Source organism: Cetorhinus maximus, chromosome 29 (assembly GCF_964194155.1).
Source record: "Cetorhinus maximus chromosome 29, sCetMax3.hap1.1, whole genome shotgun sequence".
In the NCBI taxonomy this organism is placed as follows: domain Eukaryota; kingdom Metazoa; phylum Chordata; class Chondrichthyes; order Lamniformes; family Cetorhinidae; genus Cetorhinus; species Cetorhinus maximus.
This window is the reverse complement of record NC_135907.1, coordinates 24,733,515-24,757,896: the sequence shown is the minus strand read 5'-3', so window position 1 is coordinate 24,757,896 and position 24,382 is coordinate 24,733,515. Positions and strand designations below refer to the sequence as shown.

At 48.8% G+C, this 24,382-nt stretch overlaps 1 protein-coding gene across 1 annotated transcript; it reads right to left on the bottom strand.

Moving 5' to 3' along the window:
• Positions 1-4,462: 4,462 nt before the first annotated feature.
• Positions 4,463-18,165, bottom strand: LOC144669526 (uncharacterized). Its single transcript, XM_078531995.1, has 4 exons — positions 17,864-18,165; positions 7,068-7,167; positions 6,232-6,361; positions 4,463-5,832 (listed from the first exon to the last, which is right to left on the bottom strand). Exons 2-4 carry the CDS (start codon positions 7,150-7,152, stop codon positions 5,502-5,504), a joined length of 546 nt encoding a protein of 181 aa, XP_078388121.1. The 5' UTR covers positions 7,153-7,167; positions 17,864-18,165; the 3' UTR covers positions 4,463-5,501.
• Positions 18,166-24,382: the final 6,217 nt, after the last annotated feature.

The following is a 24,382-nucleotide window of genomic DNA, read 5'->3' as shown; positions in this document are numbered from 1 at the left end:
AATGTGCTGGGTCAAAATCCTGGAACTCCCTTTCTAACACCACATGGACTGCAGCGGTTCAAGAAGGCAGCTCGCCACCACCTTCTCATGGGCAACTAGGGATGGGCGAGATATGCAGACCTAGCCAGTGGCGCCCACATCCCATGAAATGAGTTTTTTAAGAAGCCAGGAAATTATGCAAAATCTTTGTAAAACACTGGTTTGGCCCCAGTTTCAGTGTTGTGTACAGCACTGGGCACAGCCCTCTGGAGAAGGTTGTGAAGGCTTTGGAGAACGTGCAGAAGAGATTTGCTGGAATAGTTCCAGTGTTGAGGGATTACAGGTACAGTAAAGTTCTGCCATTCATGGGACGAAATCGTGAACATACATTATAATGGGAGTGTATTAGATAAGGTTCCATCCATCTCAAAATTTGACCTTTTAAAGGCACAGAGGCAATAAAAATGATCTTTTTGAGGAAATTTGAGACAATTTTACTGAGCGATTGTTTAACAAAGCAAGAAAATAAGGATAAGGACAATGTAAAATTTGTCACACTTACAGAGTCCAAATTACGGTACATTGCAGTACAAATTACTGTCCAGTACTTGAGAGTGCAGATGGAGGGAATGGGTGAATGGCTGATGTAGAAGCTGATGTGAGTAAAAAGAACAAGATTATTCTTGACTGCTTCACCTTCTGCTTTCCGATTTTGTAAAGTTCTCGATAAGGAGCTGCGTCCATCACTCTACGAAAGGTGTTGCTCCGCTCCCTGTTTGTATCGCAGTCTGTCACCCACTTATTCAAATCTTCAGCTGATCTCATGAGATCTGCCATCCTCTCGGTAGTGAATTGAGCCTTTTTAGGCTCTTCTTCCTGCTCCTGCTCCTGTATAGTTTCATTTAATTTCATCAGTTCAACCAATTCTTCCGCAGAGAGTTCCTCTTGATCAGCTTGAAGCAACTCCTCTACTTCATCGGTGACCAGGTCTTCAAATGCCTCCCCTCCAACTTGTTTTGCTGAGTCAAACAATCCTGGCCTCTTCCGCTTCCCCATTGAGGAGCCCTGTGAAATCATTCACCGCCTCGGGATAAGCTTTTTTCCAGCAGGCATTGATGGTTGAAGCTTTAACTTCATCCCGTGAGCCCTTAGTTATACCTCCTGCTGTGAGGGTGTTGAATCCCTTCCACCAATCATGGACTGTGGTTGAGGGCTCTGCTTCTAGAAGGTGAAGGGTGTGGCTGAAGCTTTGTCCGGTGTGGTGAGCCTTGAATGAGGCAATGCCCTCCTGGTCCATTGGCTGGATAAGTGAGGTCGTATTTGGGGATAAAAACAACACTTGGATGGCTCTCTGTGAGCGAGTGTGGATGCCCAGGTGCATTATCCAGGGTTAGTAAGACCTTGAAAGACAAGTTCTTTTCCCTCAGATAAGCCCTGACCTCCGGCAGAAAGCAATTGGCAAACTGGTCTTCAAATACAACTGCAGTAACCCAGGCATTGGTGTTAGCCTTCCAAAAGGCTGGCAAATGAGATTTAATTTTCTCTTCGACAGCTCGAGGGTTTTCTGACCTATTAGTTTACATTTAAAACCAGCTGCATTGGCACAGAGCAGGAGTGTCCGCCTCTCCTTTGCTGCTTTAAACCCAGGAGCTGTCCTCTCTTCTTTTGAAATGTAGGTCCCATTTGGCATCTTCTTCCAGGACAGGCCAGTTTTGTCTGTGTTGAAGACCTGCTCTGCCTGGTAGCCCCTCTCCTCAGTGTGTTCCTGCAGCACCCTGGGGTGCAGCTGCCTGGTCAGCAGAAGCAGCCTCTCCACTAACTTCACATTATCCAGCCTGAAATGTTCTTTAAAGCGATCGAACTATCCAGGCCTGGCTGAGAATGCTTTGGAAGTCAAAGGAGAGGCACCTTCTGCACCACCTTCATCATCACAGATGGCACCAGCACTACCCTCTTTGTCACTGTTTATGTGCTGGTACAATTCAAGTGCTTTATTTCGAATGATTGGACCTTATCCTCCTTTGATGCTGATGCTCTATCCACACGTTGAGTAACTTCTCCATTTCCTCCAAGTGTGGATCTCTCCTACTTACAAAAGTTAACCTGGCAGTATGACTACCAGAAACACTAACACTTGCCCTTATTATTTGCTTCCGACTGCCTAGTGTACCTGACTGTAAATTCATTCAGAGTATGCCCTTGCCAGCATAAACTTGCACCATTTTTCAGTTTATCGAAGATTGTGACTTTTTGTTCAATTGTTGTCACTTTCCTGGGACATTTTCTGCTTGGCTGTGGCTCACTCATGTCCTGTACTCGTCCTGTAAAATACTGGCCAGGAGTTACTGTGTCCCGTAAATCACAGCAACCCACGTATAGTTACAGGCGATGCATATGCAGTGTGCACTTCCTACTAGGGGAAACATACCATGGAAAACTATCTTCCAAATGCTGGTTTTCCTTCATTTCAGGACCAGTATACATTCAGGTACAAACTTTTAATGTTTAAATCATGGATAGGTGAAGATTTGGGGCTGCAATGGGTATTCGTGTGTACAAGGACATTTACAGAAGATGACCAAAAAAAATAAAGCGGGAGAAAATAAATGTTGAGGGTAAATTAGCAAGTAATATAAAAACAGACAGTAAGAGCTTCTTTAAATATAAAAAGGAAGAGAGAGGCCAAAGTCAATATAGGCCCCTTAGAGAATGAGGCTGGGGAAATAATAATGGGGAACGAGGAAATGGCAGAGGAGTTAAATAATTACTTTGCATCAGTCTTCACTTAGAAGACACTAATAGCATTCCAAAAATACTAAATAATCAAGGGGCAAAAGGGGGGGAAGGAAATAAATACAATAACTATCACTAGAGAAAATGTACTAGGGAAACTAATGGGGCTAAAGGCCGATATGTCACCTGGACCTGATGGGTTACATCCTAGGAAATTAAAGGAAATAGCTGCAGAGATAGTGGATACACTGGTAGTAATCTTCCATGAGTCCTTAGATTCTGGAAAAGTCCCAGAGGATTGGAAAACTGCCAATGTAACATCCTTATTCAAAAAGGGAGGGAGACAAAAACCAGGTAACAATAGGCCAGTTAGCTTAACATCTGTCATTGGGTAAATGTTAGAGTCTATTATAAAGGATGTAATAGCAGAGCATTAAGAAATACATAATCTAATCAAGCAGAGTCAGCATGGCTTCATGAAGGGGAAATCATGCCTGACAAATTTTTAAGAATTTTTTGAGGAGGTAACAAGTAGGATAAATAAAGGGGAAGCAGTAGATTTAATATATTTGGATTTCCAAAAGGCATTCAATAAGGTACCACACATAAGGCTGCTCAATAAGATATGAGCCCATGGTGTTGGGGCAGTATATTAGTATGGATAGAGGACTGGCTAACTAATCGAAGAGAGTGAGTTAGGATAGGGGGGCATTTACAGGATGGCAACCTGTAATTAGTGGAGTGCCACAGGGTTCAGTGCTGAGGCCACAATTATTTACAATTTATATTAATGACTTGGATGAGGGAAATGAATGTACTATCGTCAAGTTTACAGATGACACAAAAATAGATGGGAAGGCAAGTGATGAGGATGACACAAAGAGTCTACAGAGGGATATAGACAGGTTAAGTGAGTGGGCAAAAATGTGGTAGATGGAATATAATGTGGGAAAGTGTGAGGTTATGCACTTTGGCAGGAAGAATAGAGGAGTTGAATATTATTTAAATGGAGAAAGGCTGCAGAAAGCTGCAGCACAGAGGGATTTGGGGGTCCTCTTGCATGAATCACAAAAAGCTAACATACAAGTTCAGCAGGTAATAGGGAAGGCAAATGGAATGTTGGTCTTTATTTCAAAGGAAATGGAGTATAAAAATAAGGAAGTCTTGCTAAAACTATACAAGGCACTAGTTTGACCACACCTAGAATACTGTGAACAGTTTTGGTCCCCTTATCTAAGGAAAGATATACTGGCATTGGAGGCAGTCCAGAGAAGGTTCACTAGGTTGATCCCGGGTATGGAGGGATTTTCTTATGAGGAGAGGTTGAGTAGGTTGGGCCTGTACTCATTGGAGTTTAGAAGAATGAGAGGCGACCTTATTGAAACATATAAGATTCTTAGGGGGCTTGACAGGGTAGATGCTGAGAGGTTGTTTCCCCTTGTGGGAGAGTCTAGGACCAGAGGGCATAATCTCAGAGTAAGCGGGTGGCCACTTAATACAAAGATGAGGAGGAATTTCTTCTCTCAGAGGGTAGTGAATCTGTGGAATTCTTTACCGCAAAGGGCTATAGAGGCTGGGTTGTGAAGGATATTCAATATGAGATAGACAGGTTTTTAATCAGTAAGGGAATCGAGGGTTATGGGGAAAAGGCAGGAAAGTGGAATTGAGGATTATCAGGTCAGCCATGAGGTAATTGAATGGTGGAGCAGACTTGATGGGCTGAATGGCCTACTTCTGTTCCTATGTGTTATGGTCTTATGCGTGGGTAAACAAATTGGCAAAAGAAGTCGTGAACAGCGGGACTTTACTGTACGTGGAGAGATTGGAGAAGTTGTTCCCCTTACAGCAGAGAAGGCTGAGAAGAGTTTCAATCGAGTTGTTTAAAATCATGAAGGGTTTGGGTAGGGTACCTAACAAAAAATTGTTTCCGATGGCTGATGAGTTGATAACAAGAGGGCACAGATTTAAGGTGATTGACAAAAGAGCTGGAGGTGACATTAAATCCTAAGAACATACAAATTAGGAGCAGGAGTAGGCCATTTGGCCCCTCGAGCCTGCTTCACCATTCAATAAGATCATGGTGATCTGATTGTGACCTGAACTCCACTTTCCTGCCTGCCCCCAACCCCCATAACTCTCGACTCCCTTGTCAATCAAAAATCTGTCTAACTCAGCCTAGAATATATTCAATGATGCAGCATTCACTGCTCTCTGGGGAAGAGAATTCCACAGACTAACGACTCTCTGAGAGACATGAGGAAAAAATTATTCCTGCAAAGGAGTGGTTAAGATTTGGAATACACTGTCCGATAGAACGGTAGATATGGTGTCAAGGGTAACTTTCAAAAAGGAATTGGATAAACTCTTTGAGGAGAAAAATTGCAGGGATATGAGAAAAAGAGCAGGGAAGTGGGTTTAACTGGAATGCCCTTCAAAAGACTCAGCAGGAACATAATGGGCCAAATGGCCTCCTTCTGTGATTTAATGTGCTATGTTTCTATGATCTGCCCTAATAACTCCTTATGTGGCCCTGGGTCAGATTTGGTTGGATTTTATCTGTCCTGTGAGGTGCATTGAGCTCCTTCATGATTGTTTAGGGGTTTTATATATCGTTCTCCTACATTTAGACCCAAAGTTAGGATCATAACAAGAACATCCAGATTTTCAAGTTGGGTGAATTTTGCTACTTTGTGGAATGGTTTATGTCTCGGTGCTGGGAATGTAAAGCTTGCTTCATGTTGGGGTGGAGACAGACCATCACTGGTACAATCCTCCAACATGGACACACTTCAATTCTTTCTGAAGCCCTTGATGATTGAGCGTCTCCTGTTTACTGGCTTCACCCTCCGGTACGGGCCACGGACTGGTTTCCGGACCGGTTTCCGGACCGGTTTCAGGATTAGGGCCTGGTTCGGGATCTGGCTTGGGATCTGGTAAACTGACTTCTTCCTTGGCAACTTATTCATCACCACACGTTTGATTTTCACCGGTTTTCCATATCCTACTTGGGTGAAAACTTTTTCCAAACCCGTCAGAGTCTCGGTCAAATCTGCAAGTCGCTTCTTCAGAGCCCGGACCTCTTTAAAGAGATCATCCAAAGCCTCAGAAAGTGGCTGAATCCTGGACAGAAAGAGAGAGAGAGAGAGACAGGACAGCGATCAGTGACCAGGAAAAAGAACAGAGAGAAGTCAGTGACTGTACATTTCTCTCTCACACATTCTCTCTATCCCTGTCTCGCTCTCTCTATCTCTCTCTTGTCTCTCTCCCTATCCCTTTCCCTCTGTTATCTCTCTTTCACTCTCCTTCTCACTCCCTCTATCTTTCTGTTTCTGTCTCTCTTTGTCTCTCCCTCTTGTGTGTGTGTCTTTCTCTGTCGTTCTCTCCTTCTCTCCGTCTCTCTGTCTCCCTCTATCTCTCTGTTTCTGTCTCTCTCACACTCTCTCTGCCTCTGACTCTCTCTGTCCTTCCCCCCACCTCCGTTCCCCCCCGCTCTCTCTCTTCTTTTTTCTCCCTTTCTACCTGGAGTAGTCAGGCAGTACATCCTGTGGTTTGCTGATCATTGTGTCCTTCACTTGTTTGAAGATTCTGTTTCCCCAGTAATCCAGGAGACGGGTGAGGCTGCGAAGCCCGTTAATGTTCACTCTGTCCGCTAGAAACAAGAACAAGTTAAACAGTTGTCACAGGGAACTGACTCTCAAATTGCACCCCAACATCATCGCACCCCAACATTACTGCACCCCAAATATTAACCACGCCCCCAAATATTAACCACACCCCAAATATTAACCACACCCCCAAATATCAACCTCACCCCCAAATATCAATCACACCCCAAATATTAACCACACCCCCAAATATTAACCACACCCCAAATATCAACCACACCCCCAAATATTAACCACACCCCAAATATTAACCACACCCCCAAATATTAACCACACCCCAAATATTAACCACATCCCCAAATATTAACCACACCCCCAAATATCAATCACACCCCAAATATCAACCTCACTCCCAAATATTAACCACACCCCAAATATTAACCACACCCCCAAATATTAACCACACCCCCAAATATTAACCACACCCCAAATATCAACCACACCCCAAATATTAACCACACCCCCAAATATTAGCCACACCCTCAAATATCAACCTCACCCCCAAATATTAGCCACACCCTCAAATATCAACCTCACCCCCAAATATTAGCCACAACCCCTGCTGAAGGTTCTGAGGGGATCAATGCTGAGGAAAGGAAGTCTTCAGCTTATGGTTCCGAGGGTTCTAGGTACCACAAAGACCTCCCCATAACCAACCTTTCCCACATCAATCCCCTGGGCCCTTCCTACCTCCATCCCGGTAGTTCCATCTCCAGCGCTCGCTGGTCTGGGCCAGAGCCAAGAACAGGGCCAACAATCCCAGAGGGAACTTCATCCTGAACCCCAAGCTCTACAGGGGCACAAACAAGTGGGATCACAGACCGACACATCATAAGCTGATCTCATAGAGTTGGGGGCAGGGAGGAAAAAGGGGTCCCACTGGGAGGGGAGTTCCCGCAGGGAGAGAGATGGTCCCAGGGTAGAAGGAGATCCTCGACGAGAGGCGGTCCCGGGGGTGGGGGGGAAAGGGGTCCCAAGGAGAGAGGGTATCCTGAGGGAGAGGAGGTCCTGCCAAAGAGGGTGACCCGGGGGAGAGGGGGGTCCTATGAGGAGAAGGGGATCATGAGATGAGAGGGGGTCCCGGGGTAGAGGGGATCCGGGGGTGGGGGGGAGGGGAGGACTCTTGTGGGGGCGAGGAGTCCTGTGAGGAGAGGGGGTTCCCAGGGGGAGTGGGGGTCCCGTGAGGAGAGAGGGGCCCCGGGCGAGGTGGTTCCTGGGGGGAAGGTGTTCCCAGGTTGGGGAGGCGGAGGGGGGGTTTCCTGCAGGTTGTGTCCAGGGAGAACCGGAAACCTTTCCAAATGTTTTGAGAATATAAAGTAATTGAATGATAAAAAAATGTTTCAAATTAACCTACAGCATAACTTAGAGGATCTGAGGGAACCTTAAGTTAAAAAGGGGAATTAGCATCATGGAGAACAAGAGGGAATGTTCACAATTCCTGGAACACCTTCCTTTACCAGGAATTGTGCAGGTGACACAAAAATATGAAACAAATATGAAACTGTAAAACACATCGATTAGAAACTGTGGAATTTTCTCATCATCATTAACAGTAGATTCCTGAGCAGAGAGTCTGAAACTGGTGTCACAAACAGCAGCGTTTAAAGAAACAAACACCAAATATTATCCACACTCAGGAGTAGAGATAGAGACTCAGAGCCTCCTCCCAAATAGAGTCTCTATTTTACTGCATCAATTTTAAATATTTTTCCAAACTATTAATATTCAAGTGTAAGCGTTGAATGTTCACAGGGTAATCTTCAAATAAAGAATTCATGGAAAGTGCTCAAACTACAGACTGAGGATCATAATTAATTATCTTCCCAGATTTAAAACCATTACATTGAGGCTGAGGGCAGGCGAAACTGAGTATGAGTGTAGGTGAGAGTGAGTGAGGGTGAATGACAACGATAATTTGGGACAAAATTAATAGTCACTTGGCCGGATGTGGGTTAATTAAGAAAACCAGCATGGATTTGTGTTTTAATTAACTTGAGTTTTTTGATGAGGTAACAGAGGGGGTTAATGAGGGTAATGCTGTGGATAGGTACACATGGACTTCCAAAAGACAATTGATAAAGTGCCACACAACAGACTTGTGAGCAAAGTTAGAGCTCATGGAATAAAAGGGACGTGGATACAAAACTGAGTGAAGGAAACAAAGAGTAGAGGTGAATGGTTGTTTTTCTACTGGAAGGGTCAGCGTAGGACCCTTGCTCTTCCCAATATATATTAATGACCTAGACCGTGGTATTACAGGCAACAGTTTCAAGATTTGCAGATGATATGAAATTTGAAAGTATTGTGAGCCATGGGGAGGCTAGTGTAGAACTGCAAAAGGACATGGGCAAGTTGGTGGAATTGACAGATGAAATTAGCATTTAATACTGAGAAGTGTAAAGTGATTCATTTGGTAGGAAGAACGCGGAGAACCAATATAAAATAAAGGGTATAATTCTAAAGGAGGTGCAGGAGCAGGGAGACCTGGGGGTATATGCTCTTTTAAAACAAATAATATAAACTAATAGAAAGCCCCTTAAAGGGGCAAAAAAATTAAGGCTCTTAGGCTTGACCAAGGGAACTAGCCAGGCACATATCCCCAATTTATATGCTTGCTTTAAAACCATGAGCTAATTAAATAAACCCATTTACAAAAAAACTAATTAACTAATCGAAAGCCCCTCAAAAGAGCACTGCAACAAAACCCAACACTTTCAAAGGGAACTTATCAAAGTAAATTAAAATAGTGTTCCCGGGGCTGGTGATGCCCTCCAGCCCCTGTGGGCTCACTGGTCATGGATGACCTCGAGTGTACCAATGGACACTGCGTGCTCCCTCTCCAGGGACACCTGGCTGTGAACATGGCTGTGTTGGAGGGGCAGACAGTCAAGCTGAATGACCCCCTCCACCGCCTGCTGCCTGGTCCCATTAATGGCCACTTTGGCCAGGCCCAGAGCAGGCCTACTAGGAGGTGCCCTGCCCACATCTGCACCCCTCCCCTCCCCACCCTCCGCAAAGATCCGGAGCGTGGGGCAGAAGTGTGAGAGTGAGTGAATGAGTGAAGGTGTGTGAGTGAGTGAGTGAGGGTGAGTGGATGAGGGTGTGTAAGAATGAGTGAATGAGTGAGGTTGTGTGAGAGTGAGTGAATGAGTGAGGGGGTGTGAGAGTGAGTGAATGGGTGAGGGTGTGTGGGAGTGAGTGAATGAGTGAGGGTGTGTGAGAGTGAGTGAATGAGTGAGGGGGTGTGAGAGTGAGTGAATGGGTGAGGGTGTGTGGGAGTGAGTGAATGAGTGAGGATGTGTGGGAGTGAGTGAATGGGTGAGGGTGTGTAAGAGTGAGTGAGGGTGTGTGAGAGTGAGTGAGTGAGGGTGTGTGAGAGTGAGTGAGGGTGTGTGAGAGTGTGAGTGTGTGTGAGAGTGAGTGAGTGAGGGTGTGTGAGAGTGAGTGAGTGAGTGAGTGAGGGTGTGTGAGAGTGAGTGAGTGTGTGAGGGTGTGAATGAGGGTGTGCTAGGGTGAGTGAGTGAGGGTGTGTGAGAGTGAGTGTGTGTGAGGGTGTGAATGAGGGTGTGCTAGGGTGAATGAGTGAGGGTGTGTGAGGGAGTGAGGGCATGTGAGGGTGTGAGTGAGGGTGTGTGAGAGTGTGAGTGAGGGTGTGTGAGTGAGTGAGTGAGTGAGGGTGTGTGAGAGTGAGTGTGTGTGAGGGTGTGAATGAGGGTGTGCTAGGGTGAGTGAGTGAGGGTGTGTGAGGGAGTGAGGGCATGTGAGGGTGTGAGTGAGGGTGTGTGAGAGTGTGAGGGTGTGTGAGAGTGAGTGAGTGAGTGAGTGAGGGTGTGTGAGAGTGAATGAATGAGGGTATGTGAGAGTGAGTGAGGGCGTGTGAGAGTGAGTGAGTGTGTGTGAGGGTGAGTGAGTGAGGGTGTGTGAGGGTGAGTGAGTGGGTGAGGGTGTGTGAGAATAAGTAAATGAGTGAGGCGGTATGAGAGTGAGTGAGGGGGTGTGAGAGAGTGAGTAAATGAGTGAGGGTGTGTGAGAGTGAGTGAATGAGTGAGGGTGAGTGAGGGGGTGTAAGAGTGAGTGAATGAGTGAGGGGGTGTGAGAGTGAGTGAATGAGTGACGGTATATGAGAGTGAGCGAGTGAGGGTGTGTGAGAGTGAGTGAGGGTGCGTGAGAGTGAGTGAATGAGTGATGGTGTGTGAGAGTGAGTGAATGAGTGAGGGGGTGTGAGAGTGAGTGAATGAGTGAGGGTGTGTGAGAGTGAGTGAATGAGTGAGGGGGTGTGAGAGTGAGGGTGAGGGAGGGGTTGTGAGATTGAGGAATGAGTGAGGGGTTGTGAGATTGAGTGAATGAGTGAGGGGGTGTGAGAGTGAGTGAATGGGTGAGGGGGTGTGAGAGTGAGTGAATGAGTGAGGGGGTGTGAGAGTGAGTGAGGGGGTGTGAGAGTGAGTGAATGAGTGATGGTGTGTGAGAGTGAGTGAATGAGTGAGGGGGTGTGAGAGTGAGTGAATGAGTGAGGGGTTGTGAGATTGAGTGAATGAGTGAGGGTGTGTGAGAGTGAGTGAGGGTGTGTGAGAGTGAGTGATGGTGTGAGTGGGTGAGTGTGTGTGAGGGTGAGTGAGTGAGGGTGTGTGAGAGTGAGTGAGTGAGGGTGTGTGAGAGTGTGAGTGAGGGTGTGTGAGAATGAATGAATGAGGGTGTGTGAGAGTGGGTGATGGTGTGTGAGTGGGTGAGTGTGTGTGAGGGTGAGTGAGTGAGGGTGTGTGAGGGTGTGAGTGGGTGAGGGTGTGTGAGATTGAGTGAATGAGTGAGGGTGAGTGAGGGGTTGTGAGGGTGAGTGAGAGGGTGTAAGAGTGAGTGAATGAGTGAGGGGATGTAAGAGTGAGTGAATGAGTGAGGGTGTGTGAGAGTGAGTGAATGAGTGAGGTGGTGTGAGAATGAATGCGTCTGAAAGTGAGTGAGGGTGTGTGAGAGTGAGTGAGTGAGGGTGTGTGAGAGTGAGTGAGGGTGTGTGAGAGTGAGTGAGTGAGGGTGTGTGAGAGTGTGAGTGAGGGTGTGTGAGTGTAAGTGGGTGAGGGTGTGTGAGAGTGAGTGAGGGTGTGTGAGAGTGATTGAGTGAGGGTGTGTGAGAGTGAGTGAGTGAGGGTGTGTGAGTGTAAGTGAGTGAGGGTGTGTGAGAGTAAGTGAGTGAGGGTGTGTGAGAGTGAGTTAGTGAGGGTGTGTGAGAGTGAGTGAATGAGTGAGGGTGAGGGAGGGGTTGTGAGAGCGAGTGAATGAGTGAAGGTGTGTGAGAGTGAGTGAGTGAGGGTGTGTGAGAGTGAGAGAAGGTGTGTGAGAGTGAGTGAGTGAGGGTGTGTGAGAGTGAGTGAGGGTGTGTGAGTGTAAGTGAGTGAGGGTGTGTGAGAGTGAGTGAGTGAGGGTGTGTGAGAGTGAGTGAGTGAGGGTGTGTGAGAGTGAGTGAGTGAGGGTGTGTGAGAGTGAGTAAGTGAGGGTGTGTGAGAGTGAGTGAGTGAAGGTGTGTGAGAGTGAGTGAGTGAAGGTGTGTGAGAGTGAGGGTGTGTGAGAGTGAGTGAGGGTGTGTGAGTGAGTGAAGGTGTGTGAGAGTGAGTGAGTGAAGGTGTGTGAGAGTGAGTGAGGGTGTGTGAGAGTGAGTGAAGGTGTGTGAGAGTGAGTGAGTGATAATGTGTGAGAGTGAGTGAGTGAAGGTGTGTGAGAGTGAGTGAGTGAGGGTGTGTGAGAGTGAGTGAGTGAGGGTGTGTGTGAGAGTGAGTGAGTGAGGGTGTGTGAGAGTGAGTGAGTGAGGGTGTGTGAGAGTGAGTGAGGGTGTGTGAGAGTGAGTGAGGGTGTGTGAGAGTGAGTGAGTGAGGGTGTGTGTGTGAGAGTGAGTGAGTGAGGGTGTGTGAGAGAGTAAATGAGTGACGTTGTGTGAGTGAGTGAATTAGTGAGGGTGTGTGAAAGTCAATGAGTGAGGGTGTGTGAGAGTGAGTGAGTGAGGGTGTGTGAGAGTGAGTGAGTGAGGGTGTGTGAGAGTGAGTGAGTGAGGGTGTGTGAGAGTGAGTGAGTGAAGGTGTGTGAGGGTGTGTGAGTGTGAGTGAGTGAGGGTGTGTGAGAGTGTGTGAGGGTGTGTGAGAGCGAGTGAATGAGTGAGGGTGTGTGAGAGTGAGTGAATGAGTGAGGGTGTGTGAGAGTGAGTGGGGTGTGTGAGTGAGTGAGGGTGTGAGAGTGAGTTAGTGAGGGTGTGTGAGAGAGTAAATGAGTGAGGTTGTGTGAGTGAGTGAATTAGTGAGGGTGTGTGAAAGTGAGTGAGGTTGTGTGTGAGAGAGTGAATGAGGGTGTGTGAGAGTGAGTGAGGGTGTGTGAGAGTGAGTGAGGGTGTGTGAGAGTGAGTGAGAGAATGAAGGGGTGTGAGGGAGAATGAAGGGGTGTGAGGGAGTGAAGGGGTGAGGAAGTGTGTGAAGCTGTGTGAAAGTGAGTGAATGAGGGTGAGGGTGAGTGAGAGTGAGTGTGAAGGTGGGTGAGAGTGAGAGTGAGGGTGGGTGAGAGTGAGAGTGAGGGTGGGTGAGAGTGAGGGTGGGTGAGAGTGAGTGAGAGAATGAGGGAGTGTGAGGGAGAGTGAAGGGTGTGAGGGAGTGAAGGGGTGTGAGTGAGTGTGTGAAGCTGTGTGAAAGTGAGTGAATGAGGGTCTGAGGGTGAGGGTGAGTGAGAGTGAGGGTGAAGGTGGGTGAGAGTGAGAGTGAGGGTGAGTGAGAGTGAGGGTGAGGGTGGGTGAGAGTGAGGGTGAGGGTGGGTGAGAGTGAGGGTGAGGGTGGGTGAGAGTGAGGGTGAGGGTGGTTGAGGGTGAGGGAGGGTGTGAGTGAGAGTGAGGGTGGATGAGAGTGAGGGTGAGGGTGGGTGAGAGTGGGTGGGTGAGAGTGAGGGTGAGGGTGGTTGAGAGTGAGGGTGGGTGAGAGTGAGGGTGAGGGTGGTTGAGGGTGAGTGAGAGGTTGGGTGGTTGAGGGTGAGTGAGAGTGAGGGTGGGTGAGAGTGAGGGTGAGGGTGGTTGAGGGTGAGTGAGGGAGGGTGTGAGTGAGGGAGGTTGGGGTGGGTGAGAGTGAGGGTGGGTGAGAGTGAGGGTGGGTGAGAGTGAGGGTGAGGGTGGTTGAGGGTGAGTGAGGGAGGGTGTGAGTGAGGGAGGTTGGGGAGGGTGAGAGTGAGCTGGTGGATGAAGCAGAACCTGGGACATCGCAGAGAGAATGTAGATGATGAGATTCCTGAATTGAATCTAGGAACTGAATCGGAGCTGGAAAACCAAGATCAGAAAGATGAATCTAAAGAAGGAAGACCATTGCCATTCTTCCATTGTTGTGGAATCTATTTGAAGCTATGTGGATAGTTGTGTTCTGTATGTTAAACCATGTTCAATGTTGAATTTATTGTACAATGGAAAGTTACAGCCAAAAGATCAGGAATTGAATTCGAGGTTAGCCTGCCAATGATGAGTTCACCCATTGTGTAATGTGGCTGCTCTGTAATGTTTTAAATCTCGTGCCATTTTAAGCCAGAACACACTAAACAGTTACCAGAGAAATTGCATAAATCCTTTTAACTCAAGAATTTGTGATTTATGACATCAGTGTAGTTGAATGAGTAATGTTAGCAATATTGACAGTTTTCTATGCTTGAAACAGCATGCACTGGAGAAAACTGTGTTTTAAACTTGCCACCTTTTTCAGTTTGGGTGCTAGTTTTGACCCATTTTTTGCCTAATTTTTCAGTAAAATTGTTAACAGGAAGAATTAGGGGAGGGTGGGAGTGAGGGAGGTTGGGTGAGAGTGAGAGTGGGGGTGGGTGAGAGTGAGAGTGGGGGCGGGTGAGAGTGAGGCTGAGTGAGGGTGGGTGAGAGTGAGGGCGGGTGAGAGTGAAGGTGGATGAGAGTGAGGGTGGGTGAGGGTGGGTGAGAGTGAGTGAGGGTGGGTGTGAGTGAGTGAGGGTGGTTGTGAAGGTGTGTGGGCGTGTGAGTGAATGAGTGAGAGTGGGTGAGAGTGAGGGTGGGTGAGAAGGTGTGAGGGTCTGTGAGTGAATGAGTGAGGGTATGTGAGAGTGTGAGTGAGAGTGAGGGTATGTAGGTCTGTGTGATTGTGAGTGAGCGAGGGTGTGCGTGAGGGTGTGAGTGAGGATGGTGGGTGTGTGAGAGTGAGTGGGTGAGGTTGTGAAGGTGTGTGAGGGTATGTAGGTCTGTGTGAGTGAGTGAGCGTATGTGTGAGTGAGTGAATGAATGAGTGAGGGTGTGTGTGATGTGTGAGTGAATGAGTGAGTGAGGGTGTGTGTGATGTGTGAGTGAATGAGTGAGTGAGGGTGTGTGTGATGTGTGTGAGTGAGGGTGTGTGTGATGTGTGAGTGAATGAGTGAGTGAGGGTGTGTGTGATGTGTGAGTGAATGAGTGAGTGAGGGTGTGTGTGATGTGTGAGTGAATGAGTGAGTGAGGGTGTGTGTGATGTGTGAGTGTGAGTGAGGGTGTGTGTGATGTGTGAGTGAGTGAGTGAGTGAGTGAGTGAGGGTGTGTGTGATGTGTGAGTGAATGAGTGAGTGAGGGTGTGTGTGATGTGTGAGTGAATGAGTGAGTGAGGGTGTGTGTGATGTGTGAGTGAATGAGTGAGTGAGGGTGTGTGTGATGTGTGAGTGAATGAGTGAGTGAGGGTGTGTGTGATGTGTGAGTGTGAGTGAGGGTGTGTGTGATGTGTGAGTGAGTGAGTGAGTGAGGGTGTGTGTGATGTGTGAGTGAATGAGTGAGTGAGGGTGTGTGTGATGTGTGAGTGAATGAGTGAGTGAGGGTGTGTGTGATGTGTGAGTGTGAGTGAGGGTGTGTGTGATGTGTGTGAGTGAGTGAGTGAGGGTGTGTGTGATGTGTGAGTGAATGAGTGAGTGAGGGTGTGTGTGATGTGTGAGTGAATGAGTGAGTGAGGGTGTGTGTGATGTGTGAGTGAGGGTGTGTGTGATGTGTGTGAGTGAGTGAGTGAGTGAGGGTGTGTGTGATGTGAGTGAGTGAGGGTGTGTGTGATGTGTGAGTGAGTGAGTGAGGGTGTGTGTGATGTGTGAGTGAATGAGTGAGTGAGGGTGTGTGTGATGTGTGAGTGTGAGTGAGGGTGTGTGTGATGTGTGAGTGAGTGAGTGAGTGAGTGAGGGTGTGTGTGATGTGTGAGTGAGGGTGTGTGTGATGTGTGAGTGAGTGAGTGAGGGTGTGTGTGATGTGTGAGTGAATGAGTGAGTGAGGGTGTGTGAGTGAGGGTGTGTGTGAGTGAATGAGTGAGTGAGGGTGTGTGTGATGTGTGAGTGAGGGTGTGTGTGATGTGTGTGAGTGAGAGTGAGGGTGTGTGTGATGTGAATGAGTGAGGGTGTGTGTGATGTGTGAGTGAGTGAGTGAGGGTGTGTGTGATGTGTGAGTGAATGAGTGAGTGAGGGTGTGTGTGATGTGTGAGTGTGAGTGAGGGTGTGTGTGATGTGTGAGTGAGTGAGTGAGTGAGGGTGTGTGTGATGTGTGAGTGAGGGTGTGTGTGATGTGTGAGTGAGTGAGTGAGGGTGTGTGTGATGTGTGAGTGAATGAGTGAGTGAGGGTGTGTGTGATGTGTGAGTGTGAGTGAGGGTGTGTGTGATGTGTGAGTGAGTGAGTGAGGGTGTGTGTGATGTGTGAGTGAATGAGTGAGTGAGGGTGTGTGTGATGTGTGAGTGTGAGTGAGGGTGTGTGTGATGTGTGAGTGAGTGAGTGAGTGAGTGAGGGTGTGTGTGATGTGTGAGTGAGGGTGTGTGTGATGTGTGAGTGAGTGAGTGAGGGTGTGTGTGATGTGTGAGTGAATGAGTGAGGGTGTGTGTGATGTGTGAGTGAATGAGTGAGTGAGGGTGTGTGTGAGTGAATGAGTGAGTGAGGGTGTGTGTGAACATGACAGGCTCTGTAATTCAGTGAGTGGGATTAACGATGCGGCCAGCGACCTGGGGAGCGGAGACTAAACCCGATCAACTCGGTTTCCGGATTTCAAATCAAATTTTGCCTGGCGAGAAACAACATTTAAAGAAGGGAATTTAAATGAAAATTCACCCACTCTCACCCACTCTCACACACCCTCACTCACCCTCACTCACTCTCACACACCCTCACTCACCCTCACTCACTCTCACACACCCTCACTCACCCTCACTCACTCTCACACACCCTCACTCACTCTCACACACCCTCACTCACTCTCACACACCCTCATACACCCTCACTCACTCACAGACCCACATACCCTCACAACCTCACTCACACTCTCACACACCCTCACAACCTCACTCACCCAATCTCACACACCCTCATTCACTCACAGACCCACACACCCTCACTCACTCACAGACCCACACACCCTCACAACCTCATACACTCTCACACACCCTCACTCACTCACAGACCCACATACCCTCACAACCTCACTCACTCACTCTCACACACCCTCACACACCCTCACTCACTCACAGACCCTCACAACCTCACTCACACACCCTCACACAGCCTCACTCACTCACAGACCCACACACCCTCACAACCTCACTCACTCACAGACCCACACACCCTCACAACCTCACACACTCTCACACACCCTCACAACCTCACTCACACTCTCACACACCCTCACTCACTCACAGACCCACACACCCTCACAACCTCACTCACTCACAGACCCACACACCCTCACAACCTCACTCACTCACTCTGACACACCCTCACAACCTCACTCACTCACTCTGACACACCCTCACAACCTCACTCACCCACTCTCACACATCCTCACTCACTCATTCTCTCACACCGTCACTCAGTTACACACCCTCACACCCTCACTCACTCATTCTCACACACACTCACTCACACTCTCTCACACCTTCACTCAGTTACACACCCTCACACCCTCACTCACTCACTCTCACACACCCTCACACCCTCACTCACTCACTCTCACACACCCTCACTCACACTCACACCTTCACTCAGTTACACACCCTCACAACCTCACTCACTCACTCTCACACACCCTCACTCACTCACTCACTCTCACACACCCTCACACCCTCACTCACTCACTCTCACACATCCTCACTCACTCTCTCACACCGTCAATCAGTTACACACCCTCACAACCTCACTCACTCACTCTCACACACCCTCACACCCTCACTCACTCACTCACTCTCACACACCCTCACACCCTCACTCACTCACTCTCACACATCCTCACTCACTCACTCTCTCACACCGTCACTCAGTTACACACCCTCACACACTCACTCACAGACCCACATACCCCTCACAGCTTCTCAGTAACCAACCTACACAGTCACCTCTTAAAAACTCCACCCAGAGACCCGCAATGTCAGCAATCATTTTATCAAACATTTCCTTTTTAAAGTTTATTACCTAGAGTAAAAAATTGATATGACATTGTTCAGTAATTGTTTTCCCAGTTTGATCTATTGGAATATTTTACCTTTGAATTCTTTGCTTTTTGATCTGTTTATTCCTGAGATGAAAAGTCGATTCCAGTTGTCCCCAGACGGACGTGTCTCTTTCCCTAGTTTTATTTCTCGTTCTCTCTCCGCTTTCTCATCGCTAGAATTTTTGCTGCCAGTTTGATCAAAGTTCCTCCACTTTTTTTTTTAACTGAGTGACGTGCGAAGCAGTCTTTAAACTCCAGATGGTAAAAGGATGTGAGTGTTAAAGGCAGCTGAACAGTGAAATGAATTTCAAGCAAACAGATTCCAGCAGGTGTTTAGATCCCAGCATTATTTGAAGAGTAGGGTATTTTATATTAACATTTCCATCGGTATATATCTCACTTAATGTTGTGTCGTTAATTGAACCTGTACCTTTCCCACTGTATCCACATGGGGCGAGAGCAGGGGGTCCCTTTAGGAGCAGAGCCATCGATTAGCCTGCCTTTCAGTTATGTGATATCCTGTAGGAATTATGCCATCAATAATTTAGAAACTAATCTATCACCGCGAGCTAAATAATCTGAATTTACAACCAGAGCTTCGCACTGAGTGGCACTTTTCGCAAACACTATCTCCCAACCACATTCCCATGTCTGCCCCCCCCTCACAGAGCCTCACAGACCCCATCGCCCCCAAACCCCACTCCCCCATGGCCCCCCGATAAACTGTTAAAGGTTCACAGAGTTGTTACAGCGCAGGAGGAGGCCATTCAGCCCATCGTGTCTCCAAAACAAAAACAGAATTACCTGGAAAAACTCAGCGGGTCTGGCAGCATCGGCGGAGAGAGTAACAGAGTTAACGTTTCGAGTCTGTCTGACCCCCTGTTATACAAAAGCCCATTAATTGGAAGCTTTTTTAAAAAAAAATATTCAGAGCCTAAAGTGATTCAGAGAACATTGGCAAGGATAAGAAGACTGGGGCGGAGTGGGACAGAACACTGTGGCTGCAAGGTCTCTGTGCACCATGTCTCTCCCTTTCTGTTCATTCTTCCTGTCTCGACATTACCCCCCACCCCCAGCCCCCAACCCCCCACTCCCAACCCCCCACCCCCAGCCCCCCACCCCCAGCCCCCCAGTCCCCAGCCCCCAGCCCCCCGGCCCCCAACCCCCCACTCCCAACCCCCCACCCCCAGCCCCCCACCCCCAGCCCCCCAGTCCCCAGCCCCCAGCCCCCCAGCCCCCCACCCCCAGCCCCCCACCCCCAGCCCCCCAGCCCCCAGCCCCCCAGTCCCCAGCCCCCCAGCCCCCAGCCCCCCAGTCCCCAGCCCCCCACCCCCAGCTCCCCAGCCCCCCAGCCCCCAGCCCCCCAGTCCCCAGCCCCCCACCCCCAGCTCCCCAGCCCCCCAGCCCCCAGCCCCCCAGTCCCCAGCCCCCAACCCCCCACCCCCAGCCCCCCAGCCCCCCACCCCCAGCCCCCCACCCCCAGCCCCCCAGCCCCCATCCCCCCAGCTCCCCAGCCCCCCAGCCCCCAGCCCCCCAGTCCCCAGCCCCCAACCCCCCACCCCCAGCCCCCCAGCCCCCCCAGCCCCCAGCCCCCAGCCCCCCCAGCCCCCAGCCCCCCAGCCAGTAAAGGTGCTGAATGTTGGAGCACAACTCCACAGACATTGGCTCTCCTCAGCTAACTTCCTAAAGGGTCTGTCCAGCGCTGAGCTGCAAATGTCAGCGGACAAGGGCCCGATGGACAGATCACCAGCTGATTCTATTCTCACCTGGTGTCTATTCAAGCTGAAATTTCTGTACAGTAAGTGTTCAGAAGGAATGATTGCTTGATTATCTTCTTGACCCAGGGTGGGGGGGGTGGTGGGCGATTGTGAACTTGGCTGGGTGGGTGTCAGAACAGCCCAGGAGTCAAAGCTGGAGGTTTTTAAAGTGCTCAGCTCCCCCCACCTGGACAGTGCAGTTTACTCATCCGGCCCTTTCTGTAGCATGAGCCCTTGTGTCCAGCAATAAATGTTCAGATTAACAAACAAGTGAAGAGATGCCAGGAGGTTGCCTCATCACAGAGTCATTTTAGCCAGTTTGGATGGAATTGTGTTATTTTTATACTTTTGGATATATTATTACAAATTGCAAACAGGCAGTCTGCGAAGAACAGGATCAAGAAACATCAATGTGCTAAGTAGACAGGACAGATGTTGTTTACACACAGTGAGGAGAATTGGGACAACTTCCTCTCTATTAGTTCTTAACTTGCAGTTATTTCAGAGCCCTATTTGCAATAAACATAACACATTTCGAACGTGCGTTTCACTACCTCACACTGTCCCAAGACACTATACAGCCAATGATGTACTCTTGAAATGTGGTTACTGTTGTAATGTAGGAAGTGCGGAAGTCATGTTGCACACTGCAAGATCTCACATATAATTATGACCATTTGTGACAATTTGTCCTTTTTTGTTGGTGATGTTGATTGAGGGATAAATATTAGCCCCAGGACACAGGGGAAGAGTCTCTTTCTCTTTATCCAAGAATGCCATGGGGATTTTTACATCCAGTTGAGAGGGCAGATGGGGCCTCGGTGTAATATCTCATCCAAAAGATGACACCTTCAACAGTGCAGCACTCTCTCAGTACTGCCCCTCTGACAGTGTGGCACTCCCTCAGTACTGACCCTCCGAAAGTGCAGCACTCCCTCAGTACTGTCCCTCTGATAGAGCAGCACTCCCTCAATACCGTCCCTTTGACAGTGCAGCACTCCCTCAGTACTGACCCTCCGACAGCGCAGCACTCCCTCAGTACTGACCCTCCGACAGTACAGCACTCCCTCAGTACAGCCCTTTAGACAGTGCAGCACTCCCTCAGTACTGTCCCTCTGATAGAGAAGCACTCCCTCAGTACTGACCCTCCAATAGTGCAGCACTCCCCAAGTACTGACCCTCTGACAGTGCAGCACTCCCTCAGTACTGCCCTTTTGACAGTGCAACACTCCCTCAGTACTGCCCCTTCAACAGTGCAGCACTCCCTCAGTACTGCCCTTTTGACAGTGTAACACTCCCTCAGTACTGTCCCTCTGATAGAGAAGCACTCCCTCAGTACTGACCCTCCAACAGTGCAGCACTCCCCAAGTACTGACCCTCTGACAGTGCAGCACTCCCTCAGTACTGACCCTCCAACAGTGCAGCACTCCCCAAGTACTGACCCTCTGACAGTGCAGCACTCCCTCAGTACTGACCCTCCAACAGTGCAGCACTCCCCAAGTACTGACCTTCTGACAGTGCAGCACTCCCTCAGTACTGCCCTTTTGACAGTGCAACACTCCCTCAGTACTGTCCCTCTGATAGAGAAGCACTCCCTCAGTACTGACCCTCCAACAGTGCAGCACTCCCCAAGTACTGACCCTCTGACAGTGCAGCACTCCCTCAGTACTGCCCTTTTGACAGTGCAACACTCCCTCAGTACTGCCCCTTCAACAGTGCAGCACTCCCTCAGTACCGACCCTCGGGCAGTGCAGCACTCCCTCAGTACTGACCCTCTGACAGTGCAGTACTCCCTCAGTACTGACCCTTCGACAGTGCAACACTCCCTCAGTACTGACTACCCAACAATACAGCACTCCCTCAGCATTGTACAGGTTGGGCGTGGTGGGTGGGGAGGTGGTTATTGATTCTCAGTAACATGGGGAGCTCTTCCCCACCCATTTACATACCCACCCATTATTAACTTCTTCATTGACTTCATATCCGAATTGATACTGCCCATTTCACACTATGGACAACTGTTGAACTGGGCATTGTAAGTTCTAGTGAAGGCTGAAATGCTGCAGCAGAGGATGGAAAATGTTCCCAGATGTTGTTGAGAACAGATGGTATTGATTAGGTCCAAATTCCTGGCTTTATTGAGTGAATTTGTAGATGAATTATATAGTCTTCTCTTTACAGGCTCTGTGTGATATATATATACGTTTAGATGAGAAACATTTGGACATGTGCTGCACAGGTGGAGGATCATTCATGTTAACGGTCAGCCAATTACTGTCTTCTCACTCTGTAGGATTTTGTGAATGGCAACTTTGTTCAACACACCAACACAACATCCAGACCCCTCAAGTTGAAGAGGGTCTCAACAGAGAGAGGGTCTCACCAGCAGGTAGAATCTTACTGACCCCCTGACCCACTGACTTCATTTTTCTATCTGTTCACAAACTTATGTTGCCTCCCTCACGCTCCTCTTGAGCAAACAGGAGGTTACACTTGTTATCAACAAGGATGTGTTTACAGCTGTTCCAGGGGCAGTGCTGACTGCCTCCTGGTAAAAGAGCACCTTGAAGAGCAGTCCAGTCCAGTCCAGTCCAGTCCAGTCCAGTCCAGTCCAGCCAATCCAATCTAGTCCAGGCCAATCCAATCCAATCTTCAAAAGTTTAGTAGCAGCTATAAAGGTTATTGGGCATAGCAGTGTTCATTAATTATAAATTAATTAAGCATAAGTGAATTAACACATTATAAAGATGGCAGGGCAGGTGATGTTTTGCTACTGCAGAATGTGGGAGTTCCTGGACACCGGGCTGATCCAGGGCAAACACGTCTGCAGTAAGTGTCTGCGGCTTGAGGAGCTTTGGTTCAGAGTCTTTGAGCTGGAGGCCGAGCTGCAGACACTGCAAAGCATCATGGAGGCAAAAGTTACTTGGACACTTTGTATCAGGAGGCAGCCACACCCCTTAGGGTAGGGTCTTCTGACTTGGTCACATAACAAAGATGACAGGGAAAGTGATGTGTCATGTTGCAACTGCAGAATATTGGGATTCCTGGCCACCAGAGTGACTGCGAGTAATGCATGTATGGGGACCCAGAAGGTAGAAGTGGAGGAGCCTCAGCCTTTGCAATTGTCCAACAGGTTTGAGCTTCTGGTACCTGTATGGATGAGAGTGGGGGCTGCAGGGTGGATGAACAAACTGACCATGGCACCATGGTACAGGAAGCCATTCAATAGGGGGGAGTTAATTGGAATGTAATGGTAGTTGGGAACAGCATGGTCAGGGGTGGGTAGATACAGCCCTCTGCAGCAGAGGGTGAGAGTCCAGATGGTTATGTCGTCTGCCCAATGCCAGGTTTCAGGACATCTGCTCTAGGATGGAGAAGAACTTGCAGTGGGAGGGGAATGATCCAGTGGTCATGGTCCATGATATCCATCTACCAATGTTATAGGTAGAATTATGAAAGAGATTCTGCTGAGGGAGAATGAATAGCTAGGGGGTAAATTAAAAAGCAGAACCTCAAAGGTAATAATCTGTGGATTACTACATGAGTAATAATCAAGTTGGCTTAGGGCAAATCAGATTGGAGAGTTAACTGCGTGGTTCAAAGATTGGTGTGGGAGAAATGGGTTTCAATTCATGGGACACTGGCACCAGTATTGGGGAAAGTGGGAGCTGTACCGTTGGGGTGGTCTATACCTGAACCGTGCTGGGATGAGTGATCTGACGAGTCATATGGCCAGGGTGATAGAGAGGGCTTTAAACTAAATAGTGGGGGCAATGGATCAAGTTTGCGAAAGTGCAATAAATTAAATAGAGAAGATAAGGCAAAATAGCAAGATATTAATAAGGGAAATTATGAACAGAGCACAGCAGGAAGGGACAGAGTGTGCAAGCCTAAGAGTGCACCAGCAGATAAGGCTTGTTCTACGTATGGCCCATGGGCTGGATGTGGCCTGTGAAGTCTCTGTGTGCAGCCCCCGGAGCCGGTTTTAAAAATTCCAGTCAAACAGGTGAATTTCAGTGGAAGATTCTGCATGGAGCTGGTCCTCCAATCACAGGCTGCTTCTCTCCCGCATTTGCTGCTGATTGGGAGAGAAATGGAGAGAAATGGCCTGGAATTGGAGGAGCAGTGAACATCGGCGTTGGTGAGGGTGCTGAGGGCTGCTCGGTCAAGGGAAGCAAAGGTAGGACTGGAGCCCACGGAGGCAAACAACGGCGGGCCTGGGGAGGGCGAAGTTTCAGCAGGCCCGGGGTGGAGACGGTGCTGTGGCGAGCATGTGGGAGTGAGAGAGTGTGTCTGTGTGTGGGAGTGAGAGAGTGTGTCTGCGTGTGGGAGTGAGAGAGTGTGTCTGTGTGTGGGATGAGAGAGTGTGTCTGTGTGTGGGAGTGAGAGAGTGTGTCTGTGTGTGGGAGTGAGAGAGTGTGTCTGTGTGTGGGAGTGAGAGAGTGTGTCTGTGTGTGGGAGTGAGAGAGTGTGTCTGTGTGTGGAGTGAGAGAGTGTGTCTGTGTGTGGGATGAGAGAGTGTGTCTGTGTGTGGGAGTGAGAGAGTGTGTCTGTGTGTGGGAGTGAGAGAGTGTGTCTGTGTGTGGGAGTGAGAGAGTGTGTCTTCGTGTGGGAGTGAGAGAGTGTGTCTGCGTGTGGGAGTGAGAGAGTGTGTCTGCGTGTGGGAGTGAGAGAGTGTGTCTGCGTGTGGGAGTGAGAGAGTGTGTCTGTGTGTGGGAGTGAGAGAGTGTGTTTGCGTGTGGGAGTGAGAGAGTGTGTCTGTGTGTGGGAGTGAGAGAGTGTGTCTGCGTGTGGGAGTGAGAGAGTGTGTCTG